Here is a 25,674-nt window from a genome sequence, read left to right on the forward strand (position 1 = left end):
CCAACAATTATAATTCTTTTTTTATTGAGGCATAATTGACATAGTTTCAGTTGTACAACATAATGATTCGATACTTGTATATATCGTGAGATGATCACCAGAATAAGTCTGGTTAACATCCATCACCACACATAGTTACAGAAATTTTTTTTCTTGAAGTGAGAACTTTTAAGACCTACTGTCTTAGAATTATTATTTTTAATGGTGCAATTAAAAAATTTTTTCATTGTGGGCTTATTTTTTTATTGTGGTACAGTATAGATAACACAAAATTTACCATTTTAACCATTTTTAAGTGTGCAATTCAGGGGGTTAAGTACTTTCAAATTATTGTGTAACCATCACCACTATCCATTTCCAGATTTTTATCATCCCAAAGAGAAACTCCATAAATAATAACCCCCCTCCCTCCCCGCAAGCCTCTGGTAACCTCTGTTCCACTTCCTGTCTCTATGAATTTGCCCGTTCCAGGCTCATTTTTCCTAAAGGGTAACACATGCATGTAGTCAAAACGCACAGAGCAGAGCAGTTTCCCTGTGTCCCAGCTCTCTTCCCAGATGAACCATTTTTAATCAGTTTCCTGCTTATTCTTTCGAAGGTACTTATGCATATATAAAAACATACATATGTATATATATCTTTTTATTTATATACAAAAGGAACATACTGTTTTATGCCTCTTGCTTTTTTATTCAACAACATGTCTGAGATGAAAAGCTTTTTAGTCCATGAGAATATCAATGTATTTTCCAAATCAGGGCACACACAGCTGCCTTGTCCTTTTTAATGGCTGCATAATATTCCATGGTACAGGTGAATCAGACCATATTTAACTTATCCCTTATTGATAGAAACTCTTCAATTTTCAATTTGCTACATTTACTTATGCCTGCCCTTAGTAGCAAAAATGCAACAGTACTTAGTTAGCAAGGAAAACAAATTAAATGCAATGAGATGCCCTTCCTCACGTATCAAACCAGCGGAAATTCAAAAGTCTGGCAATACCAAGTGTTGATGAGGATGCGGAGGAACTGGAACTCTCATACAGAGCTGGTGGGAATGGAAATGGTTATAACCACTTTGGAGAGCAGTTTGGCACTATCTGGTCAAGCTAAGATACGCATGTCCTTCATCCCAGCAATTCCCTATCCAGGAAACTGTAAAGAAACTCTCCCACATGTGGGCCAGGAGACAGGAATATCCACGGCAACAGGTTTATAATAGCAAAGCATGGAAAGAACTTAAATGTCCAACAATAAGAGAAAGGAGAAATAAATTGAGGTGTACTTAGAGTGGAATATTATACAGTAATGAAAACAGATAAACTATACTACATGCTTCGGCAGGAATAAATCTCAGGAACAATGGTAAGTGAAAAAATCAGTTAAATGAGGATATGTATAGTATGATATCATTTATATGAAGTTTTACAAAATGCAAAACAATGCCACATATTGCTTATAGATGCATATATATGTACTAAATGTGAAAACGAATATCTGGAGTGATCGTCATCAAATTCAAGATAGTGATTGCCTCTGGGGAGAGCAATGAGGGAGCAGGAATGACAGGGCATTTAAAATGCATTTGTGATCTTTTGTTTTAATTGTGGTAGAATATATATAACACAAAATTTGCTGCTGTAATCATTTTTAAGTGTACGACTCAGTGGCATGAGTTACATTCACAACATTGTGCAACCATCACCACTATTTATTTCCAAAACTTTTTCTTCATTGCCTCAAACAGAACATCTGTACCTGTTAAGCAATTACTCCCCATTCTCTCCTCCCCCTCAGCCCCTGATAACCTCTAATCTACTTCCTATCTCGATAAATTTTCCTATTCTAGATATTTCAAATGAGTAAAATCATATAATTTGTGCTTTCTTTCTGTCTTACTTCACTTAACATGTTTTCACGATTCGTCCAGATTGCAGCATATATCAGAACTTCATTCCTTTTCAGGGCTAAATAATATTCTATTGTATGGATATACCACATTTGTCTCTCCATTCATGTATCGATGGATGCTAGGGTCATTATTCACAATGGCCATGAGCAGGGGTGTACAAGTATCTATTTGAGTCCCTGCTTTCAATTATTTTGTGTATACACTTAGGAGTGGAACTACTGGGTCATATGGTAATTCTATGTTTAGCTTTTTGAGGAACCTGCAATATTTTCTTTTTAAGCTGAGTGGTGGGTATGGGCCATCTGTACATTATACTCTAGACCTTTTTCGTATGACTGAAATATTTCATCAGTTTAAAAAAGTGAAATAAGTTAAAATTGGCAGCCACCATTTGCCTTGTTGATACCTTGTGAATTGCATCATCAATTCAAAGCTGTTTGAGGGAACATTTGAGGCTATGGCCCTGGGTTTCAGAATAGCCAGTTAGAGCTCCCGCGCATTCTAACCTGTTCACAATGGTGAGATCTTCACCCCAGTCCTGAAGACACCAGAACAAGACCCTGGGCTCCAGTGGTCCCCAGGCCTCTTGGGGTGGGGGTGGGGTGGTGCTACCTCATCCGAGCTGTCCCCTAAGCCTCAGGCCACACCCCCTGTCCTCCTTCAGGTTATTTCTGGAGCTTCCCCTAAGGATTCAGCATTATCCCTCACTGGCATCTGATCTCCGGGCAGAGGCAGCATGATCCTGGGCTAAGCCCCTCCCACACCCTCACCTCAGCCTCTTTCCTGCCCGGCAGCCCAGACGAGGACTGTGCAGAGGGAGGGAGGGAGGGAGGGAGAGCCTTAGCCCTTCCATCCAGCTCCTGGGTGTGAGTCCCGGCTCTGCCTCGGGAGACCTTAGCCCGGCCCTCCATCTCTAGAGACCTCAGTTTCCTCATCTGGAAAGCAAGATGGGTGGGCGAAGTGAGGGGCTCGCAGACCTGTGGTCTGCAAACCACTGGACAGGTGTCCCAGGAGGGAAAGAAGACACGCATCTCCTTCAGCCGTTTAGCCCATCCCGGCAGCTCCAAGACCATTTGACATCTGCAAAACAACATCATTAGGTGCGTGTTAACTTTTCCCCGCTGGTAGGCCGAGTGTTAGTAAATGTACTGTGACGAGTGGAATGTGTTTATGAGAATGTGCATAATAAATTATCAAAAAGAGCTGCATTTTTAATATTGCTTAATACATCAAGTTCGCCTCAGCAGCCACAGGCTATACTGCAAACGCTTACATTGACTTGCTGACGTCGGCACTCCGCCATGCTCCCATGCCGAGGCCATGGGGTCCGCCAAGGAAGAGGCAGCGATCAACCACAGTGAGCGGCTCCCATGTCCCTTCCTGACTTGCGCTAAAGTGTGGATTCACAAATAAATGAGTGACAAGGGCCTCTGGAAGGCCTCTCTCCATCAACCGGGCAACAGTACTTGGAACTCCTCCATTGGCCCCTCCTTTGGGTAAAGAATTCCTCTAATTCCAGAGAAGGTTCCACCAGCACAGCATGCCAAGAGCTCCTCCAGGAATCAGGGAAGGGTGGAAACTGGGAGTACACGTTAGGCCAGGGCCAGGGAGGGCCCTTCCTTCCAGGGCATGGGGGCACCAGCCAGAGATGCCAACCAAGGACATCCAGCCAAGTGCAGGGTGGAGGTCATTTCCTCTAAAATGCCTGTTGCTCACTACAAGGAAAGGCTTTAACTGGCCGTTCTCAGCCAAGAAAGAAGTCCTAACGCCCTAAACGGGATGTATGAGACTCCCCAGTGGGACTTCGCCAAAGCGGTCTAGAAATTCCGACACCCCCGCCTCCTGCCTGGGTGTTGCGCATTGAACAGCGTGGAGGCAGCAAAACAGGTTGAGAATCACTGTATTAAACCATTAGCACCTTCTAACCCAGCGATTCTCATAAAAATAATCATGCATAAAAATAATCCAGGGGTGCTTGTTAAGACGCACCCATGAGTCTTCATGCACATATCCCCGTCAGTGGGCGTGAAGCAGGGGCCTGGGATCTGCATTCTTAATAGGCATCCCAGTGGTACAGACGCCTGAGCCATCCTTCCGGGAACCCCCTCCTACCTCATCTGACAGGGGCCTTTGTGTGTACTGAGAGAGCTCAGAAGCCTTTTGGGAGAAGCAGGTGTGAGAGAAGCAAGGGCATGGGGTTCCTGAGGGCTGTGGCCGAGGGCAGACTCTACCCGCTTAACTTTGCTGAAGGCCAGTCCAGCTGCCGAGCCGCCCACCCCAGCACAGAAGGCAACATGATTGATGGGGTCTGGACACGCCCAGCTGCTTACAGATCCCCACACATGCCAGCCGGTGCCCCAGCCTTGGCAAGTACATTCACTTCTCCATGCACTGTCCCCAGTGTCCTCACCTGGCATTGCCACAGACAGGGAGAGCGCTGCCAACCGCATTTCGCTGGTAGAGACACTGAGGTGGTCACAGGGCGTGTGGTGATGGTTTGCACTGGGAAGAGAATCACAATTCACTGAGCGCCTGTTGCACGCCAGGTGCTGTCCAGGCACCTGAGATGCCTCCCACCTTCATTTCTCACGAGGCCATTTGTTCGCTGCCTCCGTACTCCACAGGCGAGGCTGCGGGCCTAAGCCACCGGCCCAAGGTCAGACGCAGAAGGAGTGAGACAGGCTTTTGACTTCAAGTCTGCCTGACTCCCCTGCCCATTCAACTTCTAGAAACTGGACACCTGCCCGCATAACACCAGTTCTACCCCTCCAGGCGGCCCTACCCCGTCTCTGCTTGGCTCACAGCTGGAGGAACTCAGACCTCAGAGTGGCTCTTGACTCTGCCATCTGCTGGAGGTTGGCCCCACGTACGCCACGTGTGTCTCCAGTGGGCATCCTGGGGTTCCCTGGCTGGATCCTTTGGAGGCTGGGCCCTCCACCCCACTTCTTCCAGACCCTCCCCAGAGCCAGCACCTGCAGAGCCAGGAGCTGTGAGCTGATCCTGCAAAAAGCTAGACCCACAGAAGATCAAGAGGCCGGGAGGGAGTGGTCAGCCCCCTTCTGTCCCCAGCCGCAGTAAACACAGAGGTAAAGTCGTGAAGTCAAAAGGGCACAGGATCAGGGGTCAGGATAGCCAGGCTCTCATTCCCAGTCCCTTGGCCTGAAGTCCTGAAGCCTCAGTTTCCCCACCTGTAAGATGATGACAACACTCTCTTGCTCCTCAAACGAAGGAATTATGAAATGATGGCTCAGTGTCTGTATCTTAATACCCCATATCATTACATAATCACTTTGCAATGCAGCCACCTCTGGCACAGAGGGAGTCACTCTGTGACTATTTAAGGACTAATCCCCTTAAGCATTCCTGGAAATGAGAAACCCACTCGTGTCAGGCTTCCAGGCTCTCCTGTCCTTTCCTTGGCCTTTGACTGTTGGAAGGCTGGATTCTTCCCCCACCAGGACCTCTGATTGTCCTCAGGGAGCCCCCAGGCCAGTGCATCCCCACTGTCACCCCCTCTCTCTTCCTCTCCTCTTCCTGCTCAATTTGGGCTATCCCCATCCACAGAGCCTCAGGAGGAGCTTTGGAGAGCAAGGTTTTACTTGTGTTTCCAGCTCTGCTCTGACCTCTCGAGCACTGAAGGAGTAGGGAGGGAGAGGCAGGGGTGTGCGGAGTGGAAGCCCCCAAAAAGTCAGGACATCTGGGTTCTAATGCCAGCTCTGCCCCCAGCGAGCAGTCACCCTGGGCAAGTCACTACATCTGAGCTTTAATTTCCCCACCTGCAAAACGGGAACAGTAAAGCCTGCCTGCGACAGAGGGGAGTAGAAGGAATCTGTAGGATGACACCTTGAACGTTCTTGACACAGTACACAGTAGTTTTCAACAGTGGGTAGTGACCGTCACCGCCCGGGGCAGAACTTGCCATAAAAAACATGGTTCTCCATCATCTCTCATTCGTGAATCTCGTCTCCCAAGGGAAGGGAGAAGAGACAGCCAGCCCCAGTGCACACCTCTGATCTGTCACGCTTTGTCATAGATGGGGCCTCACCATAACGCTGCAAGGTTGGAATTAGTCCCATTTCACAGATGAGGAAACTGAGGTTCAGAGAGACCAAATGATCTGTCAGAGTGATGCAGCTGGAAGTGAGGAGGGCGAGGCCTCCTCTCTCTTCTCTCTGCTCCCCACCCTCCACATGGGTAATGGAGAGGGGAGGGGCACAGGTCTGGGGCCCCTCATCTCACAGAAGGGATCTAGCCAAGAAGATAAGCATTTCTGATCCAACAGTAGAAACCAGGGAGTAAACAGGATTCCGTCCGTCAGTGCCCAGGGCTTTCTGGGGACACACCTGTATAAGCAGCAGCCATTTCCCAGCTTTGTTCCCGGAAAGCAGGACAACAGGCAGGGCTGGGCCTCTGGGATTTGTTTAGTTATCTGACCATGTGGGAGGCCTGCGCTGTGGCCAGGCAGCGCCCTGCTGCTCCACCTCCACTGCATCCATCATTCACATCATTCACCAGGAAGGTCCCTTCTGCCCCGGCCCTGCCTGCCATCACCAGCAACTGACCACAGCTTGTGGTCAAGGTTCTTACTCACCCTGTCCCCATGGGGGGTGGGGCTGGGTCCCTCAAACCACTCACTGACCAAGTGAGAGACTGACCCGAGGTCACAGAGTGTGTGTGTGTGACCTGAGAGGAAGTGTGAACAGATTGTGCCAGCAATGACCTTGGACAGCTGAAGATGCACATGTCCTGCTAGTGTGTGAGCAGCCTGTCCTTGCACTCCTAGGAGTGTGTCTGTGTGTCCTGCTAGATGCATGGGGGGAGGGCAGTCTGTGCCCTGAGTTCCCTGATCACATTTATGAGCGTGTTTGTGCATCCTGTTAGGTGTGCTCGAGGACATGGAAGACTGTGCCCTGAGTCCCCTGATCACCTCTGTGGGCGTGTTTGTGTGTCCTGTTAGGGATGTGTGTGCATGGGGGGGGGGGGTGTACTCTGCCACAGCAACCTCAACCAACCCTGTATGGGTCCACACGTTTGTGTGTGAGCCAGGGGACGCTTCTGCCAAGCGTCTGTACACGTTTGTGTGTGCTTGGCATGTCCTTGCACACCGGCGTGCGTCCTGTGAGAGTAAACGGAGCCCAGCAAGTGCTGGCACGCGTGGAAATGCGCGTGTGTGCGTCCTGCGGATCCCAGCGCAGCTCCCCGTCCGTCCTGCCAGTGTGCGTGAGCGGAGGGCACTCGGGGGGCCCTGCTCGCCCGGGTGTGCGCGCGCGGGGTCCCGGGCCGGCGTGCGCGCCGGTGGAGTGCGGGTGAGTGCGGCGCCGCTCGGCTCGCTCCGCGCGCTCCGCGCCGCCCGCGCAGCCCGCACACTCACACTGCTTGGCTGCTGCCGGGTGACGCGGGCTGGGCCCGCCCCCTGCCTGCCGGCCCCTGGCACTCACTCGCGCCGGCCGCCGCCGAGCAGGCAGCAGCCGCGTCAGGGCCGTCTGGGGGCACCGCCGGCGATGCCCGCAGCCCCCGCCGCGCCCCGCCGGGCCTGCTGAGCCGCCCCCGGGCCGGGGCCGCGCCGGGCCGGGCCGGGCCGCGCCCGGGCGGGGCCGCGCTGCCTGCATGACCCTCCGGCGGCGCGGGGAGAAGGCGACCATCAGCATCCAGGAGCATATGGCCATCGACGTGTGCCCCGGCCCCATCCGGCCCATCAAGCAGATCTCCGACTACTTTCCCCGCTTCCCGCGGGGCCTGCCCCCGGACGCCGGGCCCCGCGCCGCTGCGACCCCGGACGCCCCCGCGCGCCCGGCCGCGGCCAGCGCGGGCCGCCGCAGCCCCTCCGACGGCGCCCGCGACGACGACGAGGATGTCGACCAGCTCTTCGGAGCCTACGGCGCCAGCCCGGGCCCCAGCCCCGGCCCCAGCCCAGCGCGGCCACCCGCCAAGCCCCCGGAGGACGAGCCGGACGCCGACGGCTACGAGTCCGACGACTGCAGTAAGTTTCCAACACGCGATTTCTCGCCCCCTCCCCCGGCTCGGGCTCTCCCGCGCTGCCCCGACCTCGCTGGTCCCTTGGACCCCCGCGATCTCCCGTTTTCCCTCGGCATACACCCCACGCCGCGTCTCAGCCCCTCGCCTGCTGCATGCGCTCTCCGCGCGCCCTGCAGATCCAGCCCCGACACCTCCCCCGACCCCGACTGGAGAGGTGGGAAGTTTGGGGGCGCCCCCTGGGGGTGTCCCACTTCCGGGGCCCGGCTCCCCGGAGCCCGCGCCGCGCCCCCTCTCCGCCCACCTGCCGGGAGCTCCAGCGCGGGCGGCGGCTTTTGTTCCCGGGAAGGGCGGAGCTGCGCCCGGGGAGACACCAGTTGCTGCCGGCCGTGCGGTCGCTGCCCGCCCAGGAGCCTGCTGCGGGCCAGCCCCGCGGCCGAGGTCCGGGCTGGGGTGTCCGGGCAGGGGGGCCGGGGTGGGGCCGGGCCGGCCTCGTGGGTGGGCCTGGCGGCCGGCAGAGAGTGGCGGCTTTGCTGGCGCGCGGGCCGAGGACCAGAGGACCGCGGGGCCGCTTGTCCTTTGGACAAACCTTGGCGGTTCCTCCTCCCGTGTCCCTGGACCCCGCCGCTGCCCTCGCCTGGGCCGCAGACCTTCGCCCACCTGTTACGCCCACTTCCCCCGGCCAGGAAGGGGCCCTGCAGCCCGCGCCGCCTCCTCCCCGGGCTGAGCCCCGAGCCCCAGGGAGTAGGCGAGCGCCGGGGTCCCCGAGGCCGAGGCCCGGCGGGCGGGCGCTCCTGGAGCCTGGCCCGTCTCTGAGGGTGCCGGCTCCGCCCAACCCGGGACTGGAGGGGAAACCGAGGCTGAAGAGGTCGCCACCAGTGCGGAATGGGTTTGCGCGGGATGGGGGTGGGGATGGAGGGAGCCCTGCTGGCAAGGCCCCCGACCCAGCTGTAGCTCCAGCCGCATCACTCTCAGACCTGGAAAGCCAGCGTCAAACGCCAGCCCTACCCAAGATGTGGACCTTTAGGGGGACGGGTCGCTCGCGGGATTCGCCAAGGCCCGCCTGGCCCCATCCCCCGCGCAGCGCAGCGAGATTGGCTGTGCCGAGCTTGGGTGCTCACAGGGGCCTGGAGCCGGGGGTCTGGAGTTTCCCGAGCATAATATGTGCTTCTGGAAGCTGACGGGGGGTACCAGTGCCACCGCGGGTGAGGGAGGGGCCGGCAGACCCCTCATCGCCCTACCTAGGGAGGCCCCGGGAGGAGTACCCGGGAGGAGGCCCTTCAGAGCTGGGCCTGTGTGGGGAAACTGCCTGCTGTGCACTTTCCAGGGCCTGGACCACAGCCCTGCGGCCAGAGCCTGGCGTATTGAGGCCCTGCCAGGGGTAGGGCGTGGGGAGCAGTCCTCTGTCTGCACTTCCCTGCCAGCTTGGGGAAATTGGGTGGCAGAGTTGATTGCCCTCAGGGCTGTGCCCGGATCTTCCCCACCCCCAGCTCCTGGCCCCTGGGCAAAGCACATCCCCTCACTTGCACACCTCCAGGCAGGTGGTCACTGGGACCCAAGTCACCCCTTTGGACGCCCTGAATCCAAAGCCACCTCCAGAAGAAGGGGTAGGGAACTCTTCCCTTTCCAGCATCTTTCTTGCTTCCCCGAGGGAGTGAGAAGGTGGGCAGGGCAGAGCTCTGAGTGTCAGGCAACCCTCCTGTTGGCACCAAGGGTCCTCTGGATGACATACGGCAGAGAGGCGAGAAATCTGGTCATTTTTTTTGGCTATCTCTGAACCCCCAGTCAAGGAGGGGACCAGAAATTCCAGACTCAGGCCAGCTGCTCCGTCTCCATTCCATCGACTCAGCAGTCCTCCACTGAGCACTGTCCTAGAGCAGAGAGTGGGTGATGGGGATAAGGGCTGGGTCTCTGGACCCAGGGAGCTCCTGGGTCTTAGCAGGGGACACACGTGCTTGGGTCAGCAGTAGCAGGCAGCCCTGGACACAGCTTTGCCGGCCTGAACTGTGGGCTGGCCACACCCGGATGACCAGGGCGCTCTGCAGAACCGAGCTAAGGAGGCCGTGTGACTGAGCCAGGGCCAGCCTGGGCCCCCTCACCCCCTTCAGGGGGTGGCCCACCCTGGGCTTGGGTCCTATTGGCGACCAAGCAAACACCCCGGGCATGGGAGCACAGAAATCTTGGCTCCTGCCGGTGGGGGACCAGGTTCTGGGGTGGAACTGTTCTCTACCCGGCACCCTAGGCTGCGCCCCCCTCTCAGCTCTGACAGCCAGATCCCTAGAATAAGCCTAAATGATTCAAGCCAGATGGTTCATTACGGCTTTAGCCAGGGTTATGCTATTTGCTGCCCTAATTATTGGATTATCTCTGTTCTAACAAAAAGAAATTAGGGCGGTTGCTCTGTTGTCCAAGGCCGAGAGTGAAGTGCTGTTTATTTATTCGGCGTTTTTTTCCTTCTCTTTAAAGCTCATCTTTTATTAAGTCACCTCAAGGCACAAGCACAAAATTAACATGTTCTGAACTGATCTAATAGAGGGGCAGTGATGGGGAGTATACGCAGCGAAGGCCGGAGTCAGAAGGGCCCCCCGGTGCACTCCCCTCCAAGTGTCCGCAGCGCGGCCTGGCTAAGCCAGACCCCACTGCTGCTGCTCTCCAGGCGGCCCTGTGCCCCACCCTCTGCAGGGGCCACTCCCTGCCTGAGATGCTCCCCCGTCTGCTCTCCACCTGTGGAGACCCAGGCCATTCTTCAAAGCTGGAAGGACCAGAGGTTTTGGGTTGCAGGTGACAGAAAGCTCAAAGCGCCTCAAACAGGGAGGGCAGCTGAGGTTGTGTGGCCCCGGGGTGGGTTGGTGCTGCCTCTCGTCAGCAACATCAGTGGTGAGGGTTCTGGGTGGCTTCTCACTTGGCCATGCTCTTTTCCTCTTAGGCTGACCTCCCTCAGGGTCCAAGGTGGCTGCTGCAGGTCCAGGTGTCACATGTAAGATCCTAAATTTGATAAGGATCAGTTTCCTCTCCCATGTCTCAGTTTAAGTGTGAGGAAACTCTCCCAGAAGTCCCCAGGAGACCTGTCCTTCTGTCTCATTGGCCAGAACTGCACCACATGCCCATGGGTACACCTGCCTCTGAGTGATTCACCCTGGGCTGACTCGGACTGAGGCCCATGGAGGCCTGGAGAAGGGTGGAGCGGAGGATTTGCTGCTGGCCTGCCTCAAAGGCCCTCAGCTGGGAGCATTTCCGGGTCCCCCTGGCTGTGAGTCCCTGTCCTGAGCCCGGTCGTGTTCTGCTCAGACCATACTTTTATGCACTCCACATTACGTGACCAGCTATGTGTGAGGTGCTGTGCTAGGCACAGAGATTCAAGAATGCCTGAGACACAATCTCTGACATCAGGGAGTTCATGGAAACTAAGACACGCAGGTGGCCCAGCAGTGAGGACGGGGAGGCAGGACCCCAAATGGGAAGTGGTGGCTTGGACAGCATTCACCTGCAGAGAGAGCTGTGCTCTGAGGCTGGGAGGGGGGAGGAAGCAGGCTGGCAGAGAGGAAGGAGGAAGGGAGATGCTCCTGGCAGAGGGACTGCTCTGTGCCCAGGTAGAGAGATGGAGGAAATACAGCCCAGAGGAGGCACAACAATGGAGTCAAGTGGCTGGAGCAAGGGGAAGAGACTGATGGTGAGGACGAAGTGGTCATATCACAGAGGACCTTGAATGCCACACCAAGGAGGTTCACCTGAGTCCAGGAGGCAGTGGAGAAGCATTAAACAACTTGAAGCAGGGGAATGAATAGATGTGTAGAAATCCTAGCCCTCTGCCTCTGAGCTCCTGGGAAGCAGGGATGTGTGGCTCATTCCTCTCTGTACCCCCTTCAGTGCCTGGCTCAGTGCCTCAGTTTCCCCAACTATAAAATGCTTTCAAGTTGGGCTTGATCATTTTCTGTGATTCTTGCCATAGTCTTTTTAAAACTATTTGAGAGGCTGACATTTTTCTTCAAAAAAGAAAAGCAGGGCAGATTTCCTATTCTCAAGGGAGTATGGGTGAGGAAGGTCGGGCGGAGGCCAAGGTCAGAATGATGCTGTCAGTCTCCATGCGCCGAGCAGAGGATGCTGAGCCTTAGAGGAACTGACAGGGGCTTGAGCTTGATTTTCTCTGAATTAGCCCCATTAAGGCTCTATAATTATCGACAAGCGGGTGACAACTCTCAAAGGCCCATTAGTGACCAACCCTCATTATTCTTCCAAGGATGTAAACTTCGGCCAGGACATGTGGTTTGAGTGGCGGCAGGGCTGGCCCCCGTGGCTCACGCAGACCGGCACCTTCACCTGCCCTCGGTGTCCTCCTCACCCACACCACAAGCCCAGGGTGCGTGTCCAACTCCAAGGCCCCCCAGAGCGGCGGCCGAGTCTTCCCCACTCCCCAGGAACAACTCGTGCTCGTCTCTCTTTTGTTTCTCTGTTGCATCCTCCTAAGATTTCAGCTAAACAAAGTGGCAGACAAAAAATGTTTGGAAGCCACTAAGCTTTAAGGCACAAACTATCAGGACAGAAGTGAAGAGGCCTGGATTCTCTGTCCAGCTCTGCTGTGCCACCCTGGCCAGATCACCTCCCCTCTCTGAGCCTCACTTCTCTGCATGGGAAATGAAGACTTTGGCCTGTCACTTCCTGAGGAGAGCTCCACTACAAGTCTCTAAAAACAGTGCCCGAGCTTCTATCCATAAACTATAATTTCTTACAAAACTTCCATTGGAGTTCAAAAAAATTGATCCATGCCATCTTGGGGCGGTACGAGGCGTGCTGTTCCTTCCTGGGAAGTGATAGCGAGTGTCGTGTCACGAGCAGCATGGGGCCCTGAAACAGGGCTGTCTGCAGAGCCGGGAGGAGCGACTCTTCTCTCCTCCTGGAGCTGAGTTTCTCAGTGGGCAGCAGGGGCCCCTCTGTCTCACCGGCTTGTCCCTCTCTGGGCTCGAGAAACAGGCCGAGATGTCGGGGTGTGTGTTTTAGCAGGGGGCGTCACACCGAGTCCTGGCTCCCGAGAGCAGCTGCAGAGCGAGCTGGTTTGAACGGCTCGGCCATGGGGATTGAACACCTGCTCTTTGCGGGTGTTGCGGGCACGGCTGAGGCGTGGTCCCTGCCCTCGGCGGCTAATGTCTAGAGGAAACGGGCCACGGGCAGGCCGGAACCGAACAGCAGACTGATTTACTGTCACCAACAGCTTTGGGGGCTATTGTTACAAAAGCATAGACCTGGAGAGTCTTGGGCCTGTGGCTGTGTTAGTGTTACAGGCGTGGGGAGATGGACCCACTTACAGCACCCTCACCTGCCCACCCGCGTAGACAGGAGCGAGGACGCAGGCAGCCAAAGGCCAGATATAGTTAGCCCTAAAGCTCACGTCCTCACTCACGAAAAATACCCACGTTCCACTCAAGGCCTATTGACTCTTAGTTTGAACGCACTTCCAACAAGTATTCTCACCTGGTTTCATAGAAGAAACTAGCTATGGAACGGGAGGGACGGCTGTTTGTGCTGCCGGGGTGAGTGCTGTAACGGGAGCATCAAGCTGATGGCAAAGGAGGAGGCAGAAAAGTGAAGAAAACCTCAAAAAGCGTGGCCGCCTGGGATCACCTGGTGGGGGAACCGTCTCACGCCCCCTTCGCGTCTGGGCCGTGACCATGACGTACAGAACAGTGATCGTGGCCACGGCAGTGGCTCGGGTTATTCAGACGAGCGTAGGTGACCGTTTGTATGTTCTGTTCACGAAGGCGGGGAGGGGTGATCCAGTTTGGAGCGAGTTCGTTCCAGAAGGCATCTCAGAGGAGCAAGTACAGTTGTCAGGAAAATCGCCTAAATGGATCTGCTCCTTCTATAATTATCTGCTGAGTGCGTTCTGTCCCCCGGGCGCCGTGTTAAAGCTCTACGCTGTGAGGTCGATACTTTTGTGTCTCCATTTTGCAGATGAGGAAACTGAGGCACGGCGAGGCTAGATAAGCTGTCGAAGGTCACCCAGCAAGGAAGTGCAGAGCTAGGATTTGAACCCAGGGTCGACGTCAGAGGGCAGGTCTCCCACCTGCCACTGTGCCCCCCAAGCAAGGACAGAAACACTGAGCCATGTGCCTTACCCTGTGTTAGGAGCTGGGGAGCAAGACAGACGCGAGTGGGTGCCATGCCCTCAGAAGAAAGGGCCCCTCCATGCACGTGTCCTGACTGTGCCCGTTTCTCTGCAGACCTGGAACTTTGCTGAGCCTGGGGCCTGCAGCCGTGCAGGCCCGCGGGCCGTCTGGCCTCTGTGGCGTTTGCTCCTCTGCCGTTGTAGTGTGAAAGCAGCCAGGGACAAGGACTAAACAGATGGGCGTGGCCGGACTTGGCCAGGGGGCCACAGTTTGATCTAGACCCAGGTTCAATGCCCCTGCCCTCCCCCCAGCATCACTCCAGCCACACAGCCCCCCATGCTCAGGTCATCCTGTGGTTGGAATGCCCCCTGCCTCAGCTCCACTGCGCACTGGCCAACTCCTGCTCACCCTTCACGGCTCAGGTGAAGTGTCACCTCCTCCAGGAAGCCTTCCCTGATGACCTCAGTTCACATTGAGGCCAGGCATCCCCCTTGGATCCCTCCTTCATCGCTCCTGGCCCACCAGACTCTGTGGTGGCAAATTCTTTTCATCTGCTCCTCCCATTAAGCTGTGCTTTCCTTGGGGCGGGAACCCTGCCTTACTAATATCTCCATCCCTAGAGTCTGACGTATTGTAAACATGTGGTAAAGAATGAATGAATGAATGAATGAATGAGATGCAGGTTCACTAGCCTAGCAGCCTGTGAGCAGGTTCTAGTCTTCTGAAGACATCCTGCAACATGCACCTTGATGTCCAGACACTGCCCCCGAGGTCTGTCCCCCACACAACCCCCGCCTTCGTGCAGGGAGCCACAGCTGCTGTGGGAGTGCCCCTGAGGGTCACAGCTGCACCCAGTTCTTGCTGCGCCCTCTGCCCGGCCCTTGGGAATTGCCCACTGCCTTTGAGAGGCTCAGGGTAGCAGCACGAGGACCCAGCTGGCTCCCCACAGCCTGCCCAGGCCCCCAGAGACCAGAGAGACCTGGGAACCACAGCCCCGGGGGTTGCCTGGGGGGCCGGTGAAGGGATCAGCCAATCAGCCCAGCCAGGGCCTGCAGCCGCACAAAGCCCTGTCTCCTCTGCCTTCTCCCGTAATCTTTGTGACGTTTAACAGGTAAGGGAAACTGAGGCATGGCGCCCAAACGGGCAGTTGCACAAGCAGGGCAGGAGGACAGGAACCGCTTTAGCTGAGTGTCCGGTACACGTGGACGCCACACTGGGCCAGCCACAGGCCAAGCAGCTCCGCGCAGGGCCTAAGGGGCTGGGCTGTGGGGCCGACAAGCTGGGGCTGACTCTTGAGCTGCCACTCATGGTGACTGGGGATGGCCGAGCCCCAGCTCCTCACCTGGAAAGCGAGGAGAACACTGCCCGTTTCCCGGGGCTGGAGGGCCTGGCCTGTGGGAGGTACTCCGTGGGTGGCAGTCGCTGTGGGGACTGCAGCAGCTGCCCAGGCCAGGCTCGTGCGGCTGCACAGGGGTGGGCCCCCTCGTGGCAGTGGGTGACCTGAGCCCTCCTCTGTCCGCAGCTGCCCTGGGCACGCTGGACTTCAGCCTGCTCTATGACCAGGAGAACAACGCCCTGCACTGCACCATCAGCAAAGCCAAGGTAGGCCCGGCCACGGCCCGGGGCCGTCCCGGAGGAGGCGCTGAGGCTGGGGGAGGCCAGCCAGCTGCCGTCTCCTGTCCAGGCCCCGGGGCAGCCGTGCCACGCAGGCAGCAGGGCACGGAGGGAGTTCCCACCTCCAGCATCCCTGCTGCCCGGAAAGGCCCCACACAGGGGTGTCTGTGGAGAGAATGAGAGAACGGAGGCCTGGCGGGGCTTTCCGGGGACAGAGGCCCCAGAGCCAGGGAGGGGAGGGAGGTGACAGGCCTGCCCTGCAGGCTGAGAGGGAGGGTCGGGTTCAGATGCCCCCCGGCCCCCCAGGGAATGGGCAGCACTGGACGTTGGTGCCATGAGAGAGGCCGACGCGACTCCAGGCAGGGGAGTGACCTGCTGCCCTGTCAGGGCCTGAGCTGGCTCTCTGGGCGGGGGCACGGGTGTCTGTAAACCCCGCTGTGGCCCTACCCCGCGGGCTGGCACTTGTCAGCGCTGGGTTCTCAGCCTTGCTGTTCCCTTTGTCCCCCACCACATCGCTCCCTCTGGGAGGAAGGTGCCAAGCTTGATGTTCTCCCGCAAGGTAAGGGCAGAGGTGCAGCCCAGTAGAGCCTCTCAGCAGAACTGTGGAAGTGCCTGGGCCGGCTAGGAGCAAGGACTTCCTGCAGAGCTGCCCGGGCTCCCCACTCCCCAGCCCCCCAACCTGTGAGCTTCTTGGTCCACCCGCCTCCCTGCCCTTGGCTCTGCCACCCGGAGGGACAGGCTGCCAGTACTGCCCAGCTGTGCCCCACCGGCCCGGGCCACCACACCCAGATGCTGTGGGCAGGCGTGAGTAGTGTCCACCTTGGGCTTCTAGAGGCCCACGCCCTCCATCCCCACTTCCCCACCCCTGCCCTCTCCTCTGGGAGCTGCTCGGGCTGTGATGCAGGGCCCACCCAGCCTGGCCTTGCAGGGGCTCCGCACCTGCCCCTAGGTCCAGAGCTGAGTACCTGGTGACCTCCAGCTGTGCCAAGGTGGAGGGCAGGCCTCAGAGCCCGAGCAGACCCTTCCGCTCTCCTTCTACCCGGCCTTGTAGAGGTTGTCCAGGCTTGGGGACTGGGAATGGGCACTGGCTGCCAGGCCACTCTGGCCAGAGCCATCCCTTCTCCTCCCCATCCCAGACACCAGGGCCCCTCCTGTGCCATGTGCCCCGACTTCACTGCCCAGGCTCCAGCGGGACTGTGCGGGCGTACGAGAGTGTGTGCATGTGTGTGCAGGCACAGGTCTCTGTGGGCACTGTGTTTGCACACATACATATGTGTGTGTCCACTTAAGGGTGTGTTGCTCAAAGCATTGGAGCAAGGCATGGGAGGACCCCAAGCCATGGCAGCTCCCCCATTCTCCAGTTCATTCTCTGCTTAGATCCTGTTCTGCAGGGGCGAGGGTGGTGCAGGAAGGGGAGGGGCTGGGCCCTGGGCTGGGTTGTGGGGAGGAGCCCCAGTGGGTGGGGGGGCTGAGGCAGGGATGACAGGCAGAGCCCCTCGGGGGTTCCTTGGAAGGAGGCCAAATGCCCTGGCTCTGGACCCTGGCTTGGCCACCTTCCTTGGGTCAGCAAAGCAGCCTCAGTTTGCTCATCAGTAAAGTAGCGTTCGTCGTCCCCACTGTGTGATGGCTGTGAGCTGAAATGAGGAAGTGCTCAGTACCTAAAGCTGTCCTCGAGGACTGCCTGGTGGCAGGCGCCCACTTCCACCCCCCGAACATGGACACATGGACACTCATTTCCACAGAGGAGCTGGGAAAACTGACAGCACTGCCAGTCCTGGACACTTCGTGGGAGAGGCTGGGATGAGGGACCTGCGTCTGGCAGGGCTGCCTCACTGTGTGAGCGCTCACGGGGCCTGAGAGCAGCGAGCTTCGTCCCAGAGCTGGCTCCACGGAGCAAGGCAGAGTTAGAACCCCAGCCGCTTCCACACAGCTCAGATGCCCCACCCCAGCCCTCAGCCGCTTCTCTGGCATCTTCCAGGGGGCTTGGTGTGTAAGAGACGGGGAGCCAAGGCCCCGCCAGCCAGGCCCTGGGTCAGCATCACCTCCTCACCTGTCACTCCCGCCTGGGAGGTGGGAACTGTTAACCCCTTTACGGATGCTAAAGCTGAGGCTCACCGCCTCGCCCAGCTAATGCGTGCAGCTGAGGGCTGAACCTGGGCTGGCCTGGATCTAAACCCGGGTGCCCTTTCCCTGAAGCAGAGCAGTGGGTGGTTGGCAGCCCCCCCTCGAATCTCAACCCCTACCTGGGAGCTCCTCCCAATCAGGGTGGGGGCCCCGGGAGAAGAGGCTCCGCTCTTGGAGGGGGGCCTGGTCACGAGCAGACAGTTTGCAGTTGGTCTTTGAGTGAAGTCATGGCGTTGCCACTTCTGCCCCCCATGCCACAGCGGCCCCCTCCATGCCCAGGCACCATCCCAGGAGGAGAAATGCAGTTTTCGGAAACGAACAGGCATGAGGGCGGCTAAGCCCGTCTGCTTACGGCTCCATTTGTTCCCTGGCTGTGCACACTTGAGCGATTGCTCAAAGTGAGTGACGGATGCCATCTTGTGGAGGGTCCCTCCATGGCTAGCTGGCTGTGTGGCCTCCAGAGAGAAATTGAGAACATTTTCCCATGGCCACCAAGGGCTGTGGGGGGACGAGTGGACAGAGGGTCACGTGGACTAAGGGTCAGTGAGGGAGGTCGCCATGTTTGGGGAGTGGGGGGAGTGGTAGCAGGAAGAGGGAAGGGCCTGATCAAAGAGGATGATGAGGGCCTCAGTCAGGGGAAGGTGACTTATCTGGCCTCTGTGATAAGGAGAACAGGAAGAGAAAGGCTGGTCTCACAAAGGGGCCTCGTGACGCCCGCCCTGGGCCAGGACATTTGTAGGGATGAGCTGCACTGCCATGGGGCCCTCCTTACACCCCATTCTGGGAGGGTGGGGCCAGGTGGCATCTGGGAAGAGGGTCATGAAAGGACCCAGCCAGGAGGCCCAGGGGGCAAGGGCTGTCTGCTGACCCTGGCACCTGGAGGCCCTGGCTACTCTGTGTCCCTGAGCCCCAATTCACACCCTTTGCTGTTCTCCTCTGCTCAGGGCCTGAAGCCGATGGACCACAACGGGCTGGCGGACCCATATGTCAAGCTGCACCTGCTGCCAGGAGCCAGTAAGGTGAGGGAGTCTGCCCCAGGCCTCCTACCAGCTCTGCCCACTTGCCATGACTAAGGCCCAAGCTGGTCTTAGGGCACCCAGAGAGGCCCATCGCTCCCACACCCCTCAGAGCCCAAGCAAGCTGATGGGACCTCAGCCATTCACCTCCACCCGGAGCACCCAGTCAGCCCCACACCCTCCAGACCTCAAGTCAGCACTGCCTGCCTACTGAGTCAGGGAAACCCTCCAGAGAATTTCCAGGCCGGCGTTTTATAAGAAGCAGTTCCAGCTGGAGGTTAATATTATGTGCAAAAAAGGGTTCTGTGGTCAGATAACATTGGGAAACATTGTTAAACAGGTTTCTTTACTGCAGGGCTTATCAGAGCCTTTAATGTGTCGATTGGCAGCTCTGTGATGCCCCACAAGGGGGACGGAGTAGGCAGCGTCTGCCCAATTCTCTTGACCAGAGAACCGTTGTTTCCATGCCAGATGACCCCGTAGGCAGACCAAGCATGTGGTGCATCTAGGAAAGGAGAGAAAAAAATTTTTTTAGAAAAAAGTTGCTATTAAACAAAAGCATCAAGGTGACCCTCGGCACTGGAAGATAAAACTTCATCAGACTTCCTTACCTGTGTCTTGCAGTTCAGCATTGTTTTATTTTAATTTCGTAGGAGGCAGGGTCCCATCATCTTTTCTGGGGTGAGTCCTGCCCTGGCACCCACAGACGTCTCAAGGGGCAGGTTGTGCAGACCCCAGGCTGGGGGGGCTTCACTGGAGACCAGCAGCTTTGCTTGCACGTGTTGACCGGGGGAGGCAGGGCACGAGGGACACAGGACACGGAACGTGAGCGGCAGAGCCCGGCGGCGGGGGTTCTCGTCCAGCCTCTTCCTCAGAAGCCGAGAGCTGGGGAGCTCCTTCCTGGCCCTCAGGTGGCCTGACGGGGAGGGAGAGTCAGTAACGGGAGGGCTGCCCTGGCCACTGCTCGGGTCTCTTCCTGGCCAGTTGGACAGTCCTGCCCCAGAGCTGAGCAGCCACAGGCTGCTAGGGCCTGAGCTGACTCTGAGGCCCAAACCCTCAGCATGAGAGTGTAGGGCTGGGGCTCCCCGCCGGTCCAGGAGGGCCCCCCAGAGGGGGCGATCCCTCCTCTCTAGGAAGGCAGGGCAGCAGGAGAAACAGCGGTGGCCCGCCACCCACAGCTGGTGAAGTGGGTTCCCCACTGCAGGCCTGGACCACCTCAGGCTGCAGGTGGGACCCTCAGGGCTGTGAGGGCCGAGGGCAATGTGACCGGAGGAATGTCCCAACTCGGGAGCTCAGTGACCCTGCGTCCCTAGATTCATGGGACCTGGAGTCGGCAGTACCAGAGGCTGAGTCGAAGGGACCCCCACAGATCCCTGCATAGGATAGCCTTTTACAGAGAACCATCTCCTGATAAAGGCGGCTCCTGAATCAACTCTGAGCGAGAGGCATTATTATGCCTTTTTTATAGTGGGGACCTGACCCTGACAGAGGCCAAGTCACCCAGGGCTCCACAGGGCTTACGGTGGAAGCTGTGGATTCGAACCCAGGGCTGTCTGACCTCCAAGCCTGGGCCCAGTGTGGCACACGTCAAAGGGAGTCAGACACGGGGCTCAGAGTCTGATAGGGCAAGACGGGTAAGGGTGATAAGAACAGAGGCCCCTGGAAGCACCGAGGGGGAGTGAGGCAACATGGCAGCTTGGACAGGCAGCTCCACACGCATTCCCTAGGAGAAGTGCCCAGGCGGAGGGGACGGCCTGGGCAAAGGCAAGGAGGTGAGGGAGAGAGTGCAGGCTTCCCGGCAGCCCCGCCCCCACCACCTCCCGCAGGAGACACACACACACACACACACACACACACACACACACACACTCTCTAGAGGCCTGCATGGCTTACTTTCCTGGGGCTGCAGTAACAAATTACCACCAACTCCGTGGCTTAACAACAACACAGATTTCTTATCTTGCAGCTCTGCAGGTTAGAAGTCGGCATAGGGCCCACTGGCTAAGACAAGTGTCACAGGGCTGCCGTCCATTCCAGAGGCTCTAGGGAGAAGCCATTTCCCATCCCTTTCCAGCTTCTAGAGGCTGCCCGCATTCCTTAGCTTGAGGCCCCTCCTCCACCTTCAGAGCCAGCGTGGCATCTCTCTCTTCCCTCATCACCTCTCCCTCTGGCTCTCCTCTCCTGCCTCCGTCTTCCGCTTTTAAGAACACTGATTCCATTGGGCCCCCACACATCATCTAGGTGACCTCCCTATTTCGAAGTCAGCTGATTAACAACCTCAGGTCTATCTGCAACCTTAATTCCTCTTTGCCATGGACAGTTAACGTAGTCACAGGTTCCAGGGGACTAGGCTGTGGCTGTCTCTGGGGGCCGTTATTCTGCCCACCGCCCTCCTTGATGCTCATGGGATCATTTTTGCTCTCGCCAGGCAAATAAGCTCAGAACGAAAACTCTCCGAAACACTCTGAACCCCACGTGGAATGAGACCCTCACTTACTACGGGATCACGGACGAAGACATGATCCGGAAGACCCTGCGGTGGGTGAGGGCCCCTGGCCGCGGGCTCTGCCAGCCCCCCGCCCCCACAGCCTTATCCACAGGGGCTGGCCCGGGATGTGCACACACACACACACACACACACACACCCAGTGCATGCAAATGCCCACTGACTCTGGAAACAAATTGAGAGCACCCAGGGCGTCTGAAGAGCTGGCCATGCCCTTTGCCCCACAGGATCTCCGTGTGTGATGAGGACAAATTCCGCCACAACGAGTTCATCGGGGAGACGCGAGTGCCGCTGAAGAAGCTGAAACCCAATCACACCAAGACATTCAGCATCTGCCTGGAGAAGCAGCTGCCGGTGAGTGGGCCCCGGCTGGGAGCTCGGGGCCAGCCACATTTATTGAGCACCTGCGATGTACCTGGCATGGTTTCAGGTGCTGGGGAGACAGACAGAAATCCCTGTCGTCACGGAGCTTGGGCAGGGGACAGGCCAAAAACGAGATAAATCACCCCAACGGATCTTATGTCAGGCAGTGATCAGGCCAGGAAGGAAAGCAGGAGAGGGGTCCATGGTTTAGATGGGTGCTCAGGGAAGGACTCCTGGGCCATCGGGGAATATTCCAGGCAGAGAGAACAGCAGGTGCGAAGCCGTGTTTGGGAAAGTGCCAAGGCCGTTGGAGGCACAGGCAAGAGGCCAACTGAGTGGGGCCAAGAGCAAGGGGAGGGGGTCCTAGGAGTTGAGAGCAGAGGTTGGGGTGGGGAAGTGGGAGGACTCGGGCCTTCACACTGAGTGAGATGGAGCATGGGAAGGGGCTGGGGCGCCTGACTACATTTAACAGGCTCGCTGGGCTCAGAGTGGGAAGGAGGGAGGGGATGAGCAAGACCCAGGCCTGGGGGGGCAGCAGCGCAGGGGGTGAAGTGCAGGATCCTGGAGGGTGAGGGGCCAGATGTGGCGCTCCCAGGTGTGGGGACAGCACCTGGAAGGATGAAGGGTCGTTATCTGTGATGTGGAGGACTGGGGGAGGAGCGGCTGGGGATGCTCAGGGCTCAACCGGAATATGTGAGGCGTGAGACACCCGGAGGAGACGGAAAATAATTCTTTCCCAGAAATCGCAATTGTTTGAAAATGATGTCAAAACCAATTCTGCCCCCTGGCCGTCTGCAGCAGCCGAGTCCTCCCAGAGTCTCGGTCCATTTGTCTTGGCCCTCCCTCCCTCCCGCCCCTCCCCTCCCCCAGAGGCTCAGAAGGGCTGGGAGCAGTTGGCCGGGAGGCCCCAGGTCCTGAGAAACTTTGACCCTCTGGCAGCCCAGTGTTGAGGGCACAATCCCTTTCTCAGATATTTTTCCCAGAGCCCAGCAGGCATCCCACGGGCCCACCTCCTGTGGGGCTGGGACGGATGCTCAGCATAGCCTGGCCTGAGTCAAGCCCTGGGAGCAAGTGGATCTGAGGCCAGAGCTCCTTGCCCCAGTCCCAGCTCTGTCTTTTTGCATACCTTTATCAAACTGTATTCCCTTGTCATGTGCCCTCCCACTCGCAGACATTTACACGATGGATATAACCTTTTTCATTGTATTATTAGTCACAGACACCAGGTAACCCGGTTTTTCCACATGATCCATGTCACTTATGAAAGGCAACATCAACTTCTTCTCTAGTTGTGTTCCTCAGTTGTGACCCCTGGCATAAACAACTGGGGGGGGGGGGTGAGCATGCGTGTGTATGTGTGTGAGTGTGAATCGCACGTGAGAGCCTCGTGTATGTGTGTGTGTGTCTACGTGTGAAAGAGTGTGCGTGTGGGCACGTGTTCAGGTGTGTGGAATGCGTGTGTTCATGCACGTGGATGCGTGAGCGTGTGCGTGCCTGTGCACGGGGCGTGATCAGGGCCTTGCTGAGCCTCACTTGCCAGGAGCTCATTGGTCTAGATTCGGAGACGCATGGCGACCACAGGGGTGCAGTTTGAGCTAACTGCTCTGGCAGTAAAGACACGTTTTGATGGTATATTGTAGATTTTACATAGTTTGTGAACATTAGTCGTGAGTACTGAACGATGCCCAGTCCAATGGTTTTCATGTGAAACGACCCAAAGTGTAATATCCAACCCCCAAAACACAGCTGGAAACAACCCTGCTCATTTGTATTGTTCAATTTTCACACATCACACCAGCTAGCTCAAGAGCCGTGGTTTCATGAGGCTGTCACACGGAAGCCCTAGGCCCTAGTTAAATCTCACACACCTAGTCTGGTCCATCGATAGTGGCTGACTGAGCGCTGTGATGAGAAAGATGCTGAGGCTGCATCTGAGCTCAGGGTGAATGCTGTGATCAATTAGCCATGTCTGCTCTGGCATCGGAGTTGAGGAAGGTGGCCCTTCCTTACCTCACACAAGCCCCATCTCCAGAGAGGTGTAGGTGTGGCCCCTGCCTACCAGAGGCCATGGGCGGCCGTCACTTTAGTGCCAGGCAGAGGACAGTTGTGGGCAAAGGGACATGGCTGGGACTTCGTGTGAGAGGAGCCTGGCAGAGAGACCTAAGGCAGGGCCCTTGGGGGTCACAGGACTCCAGCTGGGTGTGTCTGGGTGGATGGAAGGTAAAGGAGAGGGGTCTGGATGAGCAACAGCCAGAAGATGGAAACGGGTGGTCTCAGGAGGGACAGGAATGGAGAAACACTGGGCTGTCTGGGGCGGGGAGGCCAGGCGGTGAGGCCTCGAGTTGAGGTCTGACCCCAGAGGCAGGCACTGGGCAGATGCTGGGGCACAGGAGGGTGGCCCCTGGCTGCCCCAGCTCCCCCTGGGTTGGGAATGTATTGAAGCTCTCTTGTGGGTTCTCCCCAAGGGGACCACCCCCTGCCCCCTGAAAGGCTCCAGGCAGCACCTTCAGGGGCATTGGGGCCGGGGGACGCCCCCCCAACCCATCAGCCTCCTTTTGGCCTGGGCCAGTGGACAGCCTTGGTGGCCCGTGGCTGAGGGAGGAGGTGGGAGCAGGAGAGGACAGCGAGTGACCGCCTGCCCCGCAGGTGGACAAGACGGAGGACAAGTCCCTGGAGGAGCGGGGCCGCATTCTCATCTCCCTCAAGTACAGCTCGCAGAAGCAGGGCCTGCTGGTCGGCATTGTGCGCTGCGCACACCTGGCCGCCATGGACGCCAACGGCTACTCGGACCCCTACGTGAAAACGTGAGTGTGCAGCCCAGGCCAGCGCCTCCTCCCTCACCTCAAGGGGCGGGCGGTCTGTGTGACAAGACCGGTGGCTCGGTGGGGCGAGGACTCGGGGACCCCCTGAAGCGCCGTGGACGCTCTGCCCACAGGGACGTGTTCTCTTCTGTGCCCCTTCGGCAACGCTGTGGGTTAAGCCTGGGGGCCCCATTTCACAGATGAGGAAACTGAAGCCCGCAGAACTTGAGTGACTTCTCAGGCTGCACAGATGGAGAGTTGTTATCTCCTGATGCCCCTTTCAGGCCGTTCCGTGAGCACATGGGAGGGGCCGTGAGCAGGTGGCAGCAGGGGCAGGAGAGGGACGAAGCCCGTGTCACAGTGACCCCCATAGTGCTCTGGGCCCCCCACAAACAAAAGATGGCTATTAGTCTGTGTTCCCAGCGAGACTCTCTCGAAGGGCGGGACTTGGGGAGGAATTTGGCTCAGCAAAAAGATGTTCCTGCTCAGGCAGAGGGACAGAGGCGTTAAGAAACAGAAGCAGGGATGGACCTGGCTTGCAGGGACAGAGAGCAGGCCCAGGTGACAAAGGCCGTGTGGATGTCTTGACACCACAGAGAGGCCAGTGCTGCTGCGTGGCACAACTCTGGGGCCACCAGTCCTGAGAGCCCCTGTCATTTTTCTGTCACTTTTTAAATCAGGAGACAAAAATGGTGTAGCCGCTTTGGAAAAGGGTCTGGCAGTTCCTCAAAAGGTTAAACATAGAATTACCATGTGACCCAGCAACCCCACTCCTGGGGATATGCCCAAGAGAACTGAAAACAACGTCCACACGAAAACTTGTGCACGAATGTGCACAGCAGCACTATTCCAAACAAACAAAAGGTGGAAACCACCCAGATGTCCCTCACCTGATGAGTGGAGAAACGAAACGTGCACACCCACACAATGGAATATTATGCAGCCATAAAAAGGAGCGAGTGCTGATTCATGTTACAATGTGGATGAAACTTGAAAACATTATGCTAAGTGAAAGAAGCCAGGCACAAAAGGCCACACGTCATATGATTCCTTTTATATGAAATGTCCAGAACAGGCAAATCTATAGAGACAGAAAGTAGATTAGTGATGACCAGGGGCTGGGGAGAGGTTGGGAGGAAGCGCCAAGCGACTGCTAATGGGCACTGGATTTCTTTCTGGGTGATAAAAATGTTCCACAATTGATTGTGGTGATGGTTGCGCAACTCCATGAATATATTGAAAACCATCGAATTGTATACTTT

General features: G+C 57.1%; 1 protein-coding gene and 1 long non-coding RNA gene across 2 annotated transcripts in view; one reads left to right on the forward strand and one right to left on the reverse strand.

Moving 5' to 3' along the window:
• On the reverse strand, positions 1-8,346 carry LOC138916296 (uncharacterized). Its single transcript, XR_011423401.1, has 3 exons — positions 8,192-8,346; positions 4,325-4,416; positions 1-2,994 (listed from the first exon to the last, which is right to left on the reverse strand). It is a non-coding gene; the product is annotated as an uncharacterized lncRNA (long non-coding RNA).
• DOC2B (double C2 domain beta) overlaps positions 7,349-25,674 on the forward strand; it is a 25,909-nt gene continuing 7,583 nt past the window's right edge. Inside the window, exons 1-6 of the mRNA XM_023653192.2 lie at positions 7,349-7,894; positions 15,511-15,590; positions 18,671-18,745; positions 21,171-21,280; positions 21,476-21,602; positions 24,258-24,415. Of these exons, the coding sequence (XP_023508960.1) occupies positions 7,522-7,894; positions 15,511-15,590; positions 18,671-18,745; positions 21,171-21,280; positions 21,476-21,602; positions 24,258-24,415 (923 nt within the window). The 5' untranslated portion in view covers positions 7,349-7,521. The remainder of the gene's footprint in view (positions 7,895-15,510; positions 15,591-18,670; positions 18,746-21,170; positions 21,281-21,475; positions 21,603-24,257; positions 24,416-25,674) is intronic.

The sequence above is a fragment of the Equus caballus genome, chromosome 11 (genome assembly GCF_041296265.1).
Source record: "Equus caballus isolate H_3958 breed thoroughbred chromosome 11, TB-T2T, whole genome shotgun sequence".
Lineage (NCBI taxonomy): Eukaryota > Metazoa > Chordata > Mammalia > Perissodactyla > Equidae > Equus > Equus caballus.